Genomic DNA, 10,229 nt, shown 5'->3' with positions numbered 1-10,229 from the left:
TTAGAAAAGTATTAAAAAATGTAGTAATATTGTGGTACAAAATGATTCCTTTTTACAGTTCACACACACCTTAACTTCCCATGCAAAGTACTTTAACAAATATTTCGCAGAACCATGACAAGGAGTACCCTCAAAATACTCCATTTTAGTTTCTAAAAGAAAATTGCATAGTTTCATAAAACTCAGTCTTTCTCTCTGTGGAACCAAACCATCCATTTTAATCATCTCAAGCAAATGGAATTTCCTCCTAGTATGCTATCTTCTCATGTTTTTTAATGCATTGTTTCGTATTGACTCCTTAATACTAATAAATCTTTTTTTTTTTACCAGTTATTCCAGCACCAGTAATGTATAAGAATCAGCTACAAGAGTACACACAAAAATTGGCCAAACCGCTCCCAATTTATCACACAGTTAATGAAGGTTTTACACATGCGCCAAAGTTCAGATCAACAGTCTTGGTTGATGGATCCAAATACGAATCAATATCAACTCATCCTACTAAGATTCAAGCTGAGCAGGCAGCAGCAAAACTAGCTTATGAATGCATTTGCAAAAAAAATGATGCTACAGAATGTTCACTTCTTTATAGGGTACTCTTCACTTGTTTCTTTTTGTTAATATCTAAACATTTCTCTTTTGCTTAAAATACATTACTTATTTCACTTTCCTGTTTGTCTTTGTTTTTTTTGTGTGTGTGTGTGTGTGTGTTCAAGGAACCTCTGTTGTGTAAATCCATTCTTTATGAATTTGCTATCAAGAAGAACCTGAGAAGGCCTATATATAACCCCGGATATGAAGGGGCAAGTTCAGTTTTTATTTCCTCTGTGTCTTTGGGGTTTAGAACTTACAAAGGTGAGGAAGCTGGAAGTAAGAAAATGGCAGAGCAAGTAGCTGCTCGAGCCGCTATTGAATCACTCTTAGGTATGTTGATTTACTGGTTTTTTAATTCTATGTCAAAGCTTAAAGGCTATTTCTGTGCAAAGACCTGTTGTCTAACCTCTAAAAATCTTGAAGAAACTGATGATGGAACTCTTTCCCAAATCATTAAGTCCAAAGATAAGTTCCATCCTGGTATACAACCCAAAAAGGAAGCTGGCTCTGATGAGAAAATCTTACCCAACTACTCTGGTTAGAAAATCCTAACTATAATTGATTTTTTTTGAAAATTATACTTGTTGAGTCACGTCTTGTGTTGTTCTGAATAGGTAATTTACAAGGCCAAAAAGATAAGTGCCATCCTGGTATAGAAATAAAAGATGAAGCTGGCTCTGGTGAGAAAATCATGCCTAAGTACCCTGGTGAGAAATCCTGACTATAATTGTACTTTTATGAAAATTATACTCGTCGAGTCACATCTCATGTTGTTCTGAACAGGAAATTTACAAGGCCAAAAAGCTAGCATTGAGGTAAAACACATTTCTTCATTTGCTGCTTAAAATATCAAGTTTGATCTAGCTTTGTAAATGAAATATAGTAAAGGTACTGAGAGGGAGTGCTCATTTATAATACATTTCTTCATTTACAGCGAGCAGTGGTTTGTTTCAAATCTGATGGGGCTGTTGGTAAACCTGGAAGTGGACCAAAGCGTAAACACGAAACCAACAACTGGGGAAGGAACAAAATGAAAAGATTTGGTTATTGATACTTTGACTGTAAATGCCCGTCTTAAAACTAGGTAGACTTGATAACTGTTGACCTGAGTGGGATCATGAACTTATTCTGCAAGATTTAACTCATCTCTGTATGAATTAGACGATACAGTATTTCATATGCTGCTATTCTTTAACTGCATTATCTGCTAAATGCTATTGATTAAGAAACATCCACTGTTAACAAGGATTATAAAGAAAAACATAATCATGAAAATAGATTATAATGGTCCCAATCAGAGAGAAGAGCAAGCAGGTTTCTAAGTCCTATTTAGGCTATTCCAGATTTATGTAAATCTACATGTGTAACCTCCCGAGGACAAACTGTATGGTACATCAACAATTTACCATATTAAGCCTTAAACACATTTTGATAAAAAAAAAAAGCCTCAAACACATTGCTAGGCTAAACCTCTCGCTTCCAATTACTCCAGAAATCCAACTGAAGGCTTAAGGTTATTCTTTCTGCTTGCTGCCTCAGAGTCAGACTGGTAGTATAGTACTTTCTCCCGTGTGTTCACAATCTCCTTGGTTGTATCTTTCACAGCTTGAGTAAAATTTAAACATGAACCACAGCCACTTTATACAAATGTTAAGATTAGTTAAAACTTTTCTGAATTGTATCACAGCCAACCAAAATCCTCAAAGAAGCTCTCTATTATTGAAGGGCTGATCGGGGTTCCAAAACTAGACAAATGTTTCTTGATATCTCTTGTTCAATTATAGAGTTGGTCCATCCCAGTATCCCCTTGACTGCTATCCTGCCTTACTATGTCAGGATAAATGATACTACTCCGAGTGGAAACAAAGTGGCTTGAGCAGATATATGTTCACATCCATATCCAAAACACTTCCTATCGGATTCACTTACCTGATCAAAGTATTTTCTATCATCAGGCAATGTGGCTTTTTCCACCATTTTGTTCAGTCTGTCGATTTCTTACTCTTTTCTTCCTGAAACTGAATGTAACTAGTTTAGAAACACAAACACCACAAATTACAGAGACTGTTCCATTTCTGCTTTGAATAGAGTGACAATTATCATAAGTGACTCTCAGCCGAACAGTTGATCATAGGAAGAAAAATTTAGGATGAAGGAAATTTCTTTATCTTTTGCTTTCAAAACTCAGAAGGACATACCAGTACCAATGACAACTGAGTATGGTGATTGTCTAGTCATCCAACAAATGTCCACCTCAGCTGTTCCTGAAAAGATGTATCATTACTTGTCTCATGGCTGCAGATTAGGTTAACTTTAGGGCAAAAGTAATATTAGACAGCAGAAATTCTGTTAGTAAGCAGATTTTGAAGAGAGGGCCATCATGTGTAAATACTGAGCCACAACAAATCATTGCCACTTAGCTAGTGGTGCTGAAAGAAGTAGGAAATCAATCAGTGGAGCTTGGTATAGATCAATTTTCTGGTTTATGATATACAATGAACAGTCACTGTCATACATTTGGGGCAGACAGATGCAGAGATTAGGCCTGTCAAGAATCTATCAGCCAGAGAACAGAGGAACAAAGATTCAGTACTTCAAAAGTGGTACCCGATTTATGTGAGAGGAACAACTGCTCAACCCCTCCTACACATTCACCTGATTCTTTTCTTCCTGTCGGATCTCTGATAAACTTAAGGCAACTATCCTCCTCTTTTTGCTATCGGTACTTCTTTCATATTCTCCATTGCTATCTTCGGTTTACTTTTCTAAATATATTGTCTTGCTATTACTTGCTATCAGTGCTTCTTCCATCTTCTTTAGCCAAGGGTCTATCAGAAACAGTCTCTCTGCCCTTCCAGGGTAGGGGTAAGGCTGCATACATCCTACCTTCCACAGACCTCACTTGTGGGATTACACTGGGTTGTTGTTGTTGTTGTTGTTGTATGCTTAAATGCAAGGATGATGAACCATATATCTCAGCACATCTCCTTTCTACCAACATCAATGAGGAGATAACAGATCGTACACACCAAACAACAAGAAAGGAGTTACCCCTCTGCTGCGCAGTTGCTTCAATAAAAAGTTTCTCATGTCTCCTGGATAGAGGAAGAACTAAAAACAAGTGCTTGCGCTGTGCTTCCCCGTGTGGATCAACTATATATTCTCAACATGTATGGAGATGGCCTCATGGCCAGCGCAATAGCAAATATTACAGCCGCTGAAATCTACTGGTAAACTTTCACACTCCAGTACTACCAATAGTCTCCACAGGTACAAACACCTCCACTGAAGTGATGAAAACGGTTATTATCCCGAATGATTATCAATCTACCCACAATCTTTGATATGATCTTGATAGCAGTATGACAATCTCCACAAACCCTTAAATTTTTCATCACACGAATTGGTCTCCCAGATGGTACGTTTAGAATTGCAAAAGCAACGGCTAATTTTTCGCTATGATACTTGAGCATGTGTGCCTTCTCCTCTTCATCCACATCATGCAGGACCAATTTCGTGGCAGAGACATAACCCTCCTGCTTCATTAGTAACTCTAACTCTTCCAAGAAAGCATATATTCTTTTGCTGTCTGGATGCATGGTATCCCCAACTGAAAAAAGATGAATCTGATTTTGCAACTCAACCCAGCTGTAACCAGGCATTTTCCTTACACCTGTATCCCTCATTTTTAATCTCATCTTGCTAACATCACGCCATCTACCAGAAGCTGCATATAAATTTGAGAGGAGGACATACATCCCTGCATTCCAAGGCTCTAAACTGAAAATCATTTCAGCAGCCTTTTCTCCTAATTCAGTATTTCCATGGATCCTACTTGCCCCAAGGAGAGCACCCCAAGTTGCAGCATCTGGTTCACAAGGCATGTCCTTCATTAGATTTTGAGCATCATTCAGACGCCCAGCTCGTCCCAGAAGGTCAATCATGCAAGTGTAGTGTCTCGGGTTTGCAGTTATTCCATAATCGCGATCCATGGAGTAAAAGTATTCCATGCCCTTGTCAATCAGGCCAGTATGGCCACAAGCAGACAATACACCAACCTATAAAGAAAAGGACAAATAAAAAATGAAACCTAAATAACTGTATGTATAAAATAAAAAAAAAAAAAAAGAAGAAAAAAACATGCACATAAGAGGGAAGTATTGAGACTACAAAGATTGTATCAAAACCCTACATCAGATGATGGTTGGTCTCCGTAGTGTGACTGTTCAACTAGAAAGAATGGAACATGCAAAGGTAACCCACAACACACCGGAGCAATCTTTACATACAATCGCATTAAGCAATTAGGGATGAAGTGGTTTTGAACAGTTCCATAAATGTAAAAGCAGTTCTAAAATAATCTTGAAATCATTTTCCAAAATTAATAATGTATCAACATTACCATGGTGACATCATCAGGTTTGAAACCCACTTCTTTCATTGATTTGAATAGTTGAAGAGCTTGTTTGCCAAAACCATGCCTTGCATAACCAACGATCATTGTATTCCAAGAGACAGCATCTTTCTCCTCTATTTCCTCGAATACATCATATGGCTCATCAATGCTTCCACACTTACAGTACATTGCTAGGAGCGCATTTCCCACGTAACAACCAGTGTGATATCCAGCCTTCACAAGCAGTCCATGTATTTGCTTTCCTAATTCGAATGCAGCAATGTTAGCACATGTACTCAAAGCGCAAGTAAATGCCGACCTATTTATCCTCCCGCCATCTCTTTTCATCTCCACAAACATGCGCAATGCCTCCTCACTATTGCCACTTTGAGCATATCCAGCAATAATTGCTGCCCAAGAGATGCAATCACGACATGGCATACAATGAAATAAACTTCTGGCACTCATGATATCCCCATTTTGAGCATAACCTGTTATCATTGTGTTCCAAGAGCTGACGTTCTTACAAGGCATTGCGTCAAAGAATTCCCTCGCCAAGTCCATCCTCTTAGACTGCACATATCCTGCAATCATTGCATTCCATGAGATCTCATTCTTCTCTGGCATCTCATCAAAAATCCTTCTGGCCTCATCTACCAGCCCATTCTGTACATAACCAGAAAGCATTGAAGTCCACGTAAATACGTCTCTAATAGGGGACTCATCGAACAACTTCCTCGCTTCCTCCAAATTATCATTCTGGGCATAACAAGAAATTATTGTGTTCCATGAGACCTGATCCTTAACAGGCATTCTATCAAAAAGCACCCTCGCCTCAGCCAATAACCGCTTCTTCAAATACCCGCCCAACAAGCAATTCCAAGAAACCAGCGGCCAATTGTCCTTTGACTCAAACAATTTCCTCGCTTCCTCAATCCTCCCATTCTGAACATACGTAGCCAGAAGTCCATTCCATGAGATTTCATTCTTCACAGGCATCATGTCAAATATCCTTTTAGCATCAGCAATGTACCCATTCTGGGCATACCCAGAAAGCAAAGCATTCCACGAAACAACATCTTTAACAGGCATTTGATCAAACAACATCTTAGCTGCCCCAAAATTCGTACTCTTGATATACCCACTAAGCATGATGTTCCAGGATACCAAGTCTCTTTGAGGCATTTCATCAAACAACTGCTGAGCGAGGTCCAATCTGCCGTTCGACAAGTACCCAGATATCATTGCATTCCAGGATACACACGACTTGGCAGGCATGGAATTAAATAAGCGCAGTGCGGAATCGCATTCTCCTTGTCGCATGTGTTGGGTGATGGTCCTGTTCCATTGAACTATATCCGAGCTACTGACTTTTTCTGCCTTCGCCGGTGGTTTACCGCCGGATATCTTGGGACTTTTTCTGTGTGGTAATTCTGCTCTGAGATGAGTCGCCGGTTCGTTTTGCAGTGAACGCGAACAAATGCTGTGCAATCTTCTGAAGCGCATTTTGAAATCTCGTACCATTGGTCTAAACAGTCAGACCATTATTTTCAAACTCTGTACACTTTGGCGGGAGGTAGTTGCACGTCTATTGATCAGATGATGGGCCATCTTGAGCCCAAAAAGCCATCTTGGGCCAACAAGTCAGACTGTACAAATTCGATTCTAGCCCGCCGAATGTTATTAAAATGAAAGTTTAACTCATAAATTGGCAATATTCAAAAGATATCTACGAATAACTCTCTAAAAGAAGTGAAATTTATATCTTGAAAAATTAAGTCAATGTTATTGTTACCTACTTACATGTAAAGGTGACCAGATAAGTTGAACTCTTTCTTTTTTACAAGAAAAGAAAGAAAGTGAATTGACTTTTTTTCCCAAGATACGATTAAAATTCAAATAGCAAGTTGTCTTATAGCATGTTTGGCCAAGCTTCTTCCGGGTCAAAAGCACTTTTTTCGAAATTGAAGTGTTTGGCTAAATTTTCAGGAGAAAAAAAAGTATTTTTGAGTAGAAGCAAAAGCAGTTTTGGAGAAGCAGAAAAAAATAGTTTCTCCCTAGAAGCACTTTGGAGAAAATACACTTAAAAGCACTTTTTAAAAGCTTGGCCAAACACTAATTGCTGCTCATATATGTTTTTAAAATTAATTAGCCAAACATAAACTGTTTCTCACCAAAAGTACTTTTGAGAAAAGCACTTTTAAAAAAATTACTTCTCAAAATAATAGCCTGTTTGGCCAAGCTGCAAAAAACAGCTTATTTTGAGAAGTGTTTTTTTCAAAAGTGTTTTTCTCAAAAGTACTTTTGGTGAGAAGCAGTTTGTGTTTGGCTAATTAGTTTAAAAAGCACTTCTGAGCAGCAATTAGTATTTGGCCAAGCTTTAAAAAACTGTTTCTAAGTGTATTTTTCTCAAAAGTGCTTATCAAAAAAGTGCTTGTGGAGAGAAGCTACTTTTTTGTGCTTCTCCAAAACTGCTTCTGCTTCTCCTCAAAAGCACTTTTTTCCTTCCAAAAGCTTGGCCAAACACCTCAAATGTTGGCCAAAAGTGCTTTTGGAAAAAAAAAAAAAAAAAGCACTTTTGGCCAAAAAGAAACTTGACCAAACAGGTTATAAGCTGATTTTAGAAACATGAACAAACAGGCTATTAGAATTAAAATGAAATATTGGTGCCTGCAGAAAAAGGCAACGGAATTGGGCAAAGATCACTATTATCCCATGACCAAAATTATTTATATTCGATTACCACAAAAATATATAAAATTTGTATATTTTTTATATATAGCATACATAAATACATACATAAATATTTTCCTTGCTTTAGTCATGAGTTGACTGAAAAGGATCATCAGGAGCATTTAAGCCACAGGACTAGTTTAGAGTCCAAACAAAATTAAAACAAAAGGCACATTCTGGACTGATCTAATCACATATACCGCTAGAAAATTGAAGATTGAATTGTGTAGACCGATTATTTTCTTATTTCTAGCATCAATACTTTACAATTTACAACTTTAATAATTAACCATACTTAGCAAAGTTCAAATCTTTGGCGTAATCAATAATCTTACTAGCATAAACTGAAAATTCCGACCAAATAATGAGAACTTTGACTCTGTCCAATTTCTTCAAATTGTGAGACTTGTCTTCTTTGGTAGACGAAAGTAATATAATCATTATAATATTCAATGATAATAATAAGAATTAAGTGCTAAGGCCCAAGGGCAGGGAGGAGAACAAACCCGAGATCTTGTGAAAATAACACGGGCTAGTTAGTTTTCGGATTGGTAATAGAAAAATAGTCAACGTTTGTAAAGTCATTGAAAAATAGCCATTGTTTTGCTGAAACACAGAAAGTTCCAGTATAATGTGCGGGATTATGGAGCTCTTGCTTATAACTTCCTGCATATTATGTTGGAACTCCAGCATGGAAAGTTGCAGCATAATATGGTGGATTATGGAGATCATGTATATAAACTTCCCCTATATTATGTTGGAACTCCAGCACATTATGAAATTTCGGCACATTATATTTGAAGCTCATATGCAATGTTTTAAAAGGCGGGGGCGTGAGGCGAGTCGTTTTACCTCTGACGAGGCGAGGCGTAAGCCCTGAGACATGGGGCGTAAGTCCCACGGATCTTTAAATTTTACTAATTTCAAGAATTTTAAGATAGTATAAAAAAAATTATAAAAATTACATTAAAATCACAAAATTATAACAAATAATCTATTTAAAATATTTATAAATTATAATTCAATAAATAATACGAAAAGTATGACATATATCACAATATGCAAATTAGTTGCAACGTCGTTACAGCTCAAACATCAAAAGTAATATATTCGATACGAAATCTTATATGTATCTCTTAAGGAGTAATGAATCTTGAAAGAATTTCGATATTATAATTTGATATTTTTCTTAAAATACTCCTTCTATTTAATATGCTTTGTATTTGAAAGAGAATTTATATAAAAATATAATTCACAATTTAAATGTGATTCTCAAGCATCGTTCATTTTTAAGTTTCAACAAGTTCATAAAGTGACACATAATTCATCATACAATACCACGATAACTAATTATTTGTAAATAGTTGCTAATACTGAGCTATTAAATTAATAAGTATAGTATCTCATAAACACGAAAAAAAAAATATTTAGAAATATAATTATAAAAAAATTATGGATTATTATATAGTAAAGACATACAAAAGTTAATAAATAAATACTTTAAAAATGAAAGATTTATTTAAAATTAACTGTCATAGCAGTCTTAGTGGATAAAGTGCAATAATTTTTATTTTAATTATGACATAAAATAGTCTAAACTTAATGATTTATAATTAGGAAAAAAGTAATTTTGAATAGTCAACGATTTATTAAGAAAATTTGAGGATTTACAAGGTTAGTTACATACAATTGCATAAAGTTCTATTACGCGAGCCCAGTACGCTGGGCGTTAGGCGTGTCCGGGGCGTAAGCCCCAATGGCTGAGGCGTAAGTCTCACGAAACTAAGCCCCACACATAAGCCCGGGGGCGTTTTACGAGTGCTCCGCCCCGAGGCGTGCATCGGGCGAGTCCCAATTCTGCCTTTTAAAACAGAGCTCATATGTAAAAGAATTCGAACTCCATCATATTATGCTAGAATATTTCTGGATTTTTAAGGGTGTTTTTGTTCAAATTTTATCTTTATATGAAAAAGTGAATAAATTTCGATTATTTTTGAAACTATAACTATTTTCAATTACTAATTGTAAATCTGATTATTTTTTATTTTTTTCGCGAGATTTTCCCTTTTGTGTCAATTGGATTGTAGCCCAACACACTGTTTTGAAAAGAGCCCATATCGTTTCTATACTATGACGGGGCTGCATACTTGGGCCCGCAATTAAAGGGCGATGTGCACAAATAGCCACTAACAGCTCTTGTCTTTATTTTAAAGCCAGTGTTTTAAATGTCTTTAGTCTTTAGCCACTGGTTTAATAAATTTTAACTGCCCGGACAAAAATACCCTTCTGCTCATGTCCTTAACTTCAGGACTTCAGGACTACATGTCCTTAACTTTTGAACTTGAAACTCTAAGTTCAGGACTTCAAGACTACATGTCCTTAACTTTTTAACCTGTAACTCTAGTTCAGGACTACATGTCCTTAACTTTTGAACTTGGAACTCTAAGTTCAGGACTTCAAGGCTACATGTCCTTAACTTTTGAACTTGGAACTCAAACTTCAAGAC

The 10,229-nt window shown here is 36.5% G+C and overlaps 1 protein-coding gene across 1 annotated transcript; it reads right to left on the bottom strand.

Annotated features, from left to right (window-relative positions):
• Positions 1-3,824: 3,824 nt before the first annotated feature.
• LOC109208117 (pentatricopeptide repeat-containing protein At4g02750) lies at positions 3,825-6,567 on the bottom strand. The gene is made up of 2 exons (XM_019371157.1): positions 4,997-6,567; positions 3,825-4,652 (listed from the first exon to the last, which is right to left on the bottom strand). The coding sequence occupies exons 1-2, from the start codon at positions 6,512-6,514 to the stop codon at positions 3,846-3,848; spliced, it is 2,325 nt and encodes a 774-aa protein (XP_019226702.1). The 5' UTR covers positions 6,515-6,567; the 3' UTR covers positions 3,825-3,845.
• Between the last annotated feature and the right edge of the window lie 3,662 nt (positions 6,568-10,229).

The sequence above is a fragment of the Nicotiana attenuata genome, unplaced genomic scaffold, assembly GCF_001879085.1.
Source record: "Nicotiana attenuata strain UT unplaced genomic scaffold, NIATTr2, whole genome shotgun sequence".
NCBI lineage: Eukaryota > Viridiplantae > Streptophyta > Magnoliopsida > Solanales > Solanaceae > Nicotiana > Nicotiana attenuata.
Note: the sequence above shows the minus strand (reverse complement) of the source record. Positions and strands in the feature narration are given on the sequence as shown.

Bases quoted from the DNA above. Each gene is read 5' to 3' on its own strand.
- LOC109208117 (XM_019371157.1), bottom strand. From the start codon at position 6,514: ATGGTACGAGATTTCAAAATGCGCTTCAGAAGATTGCACAGCATTTGT. The intron at 4,653-4,996 runs GTAATGTTGATA...TTTTCTTTATAG, and splicing joins AACCTGATGATGTCACCATG to GTTGGTGTATTGTCTGCTTG.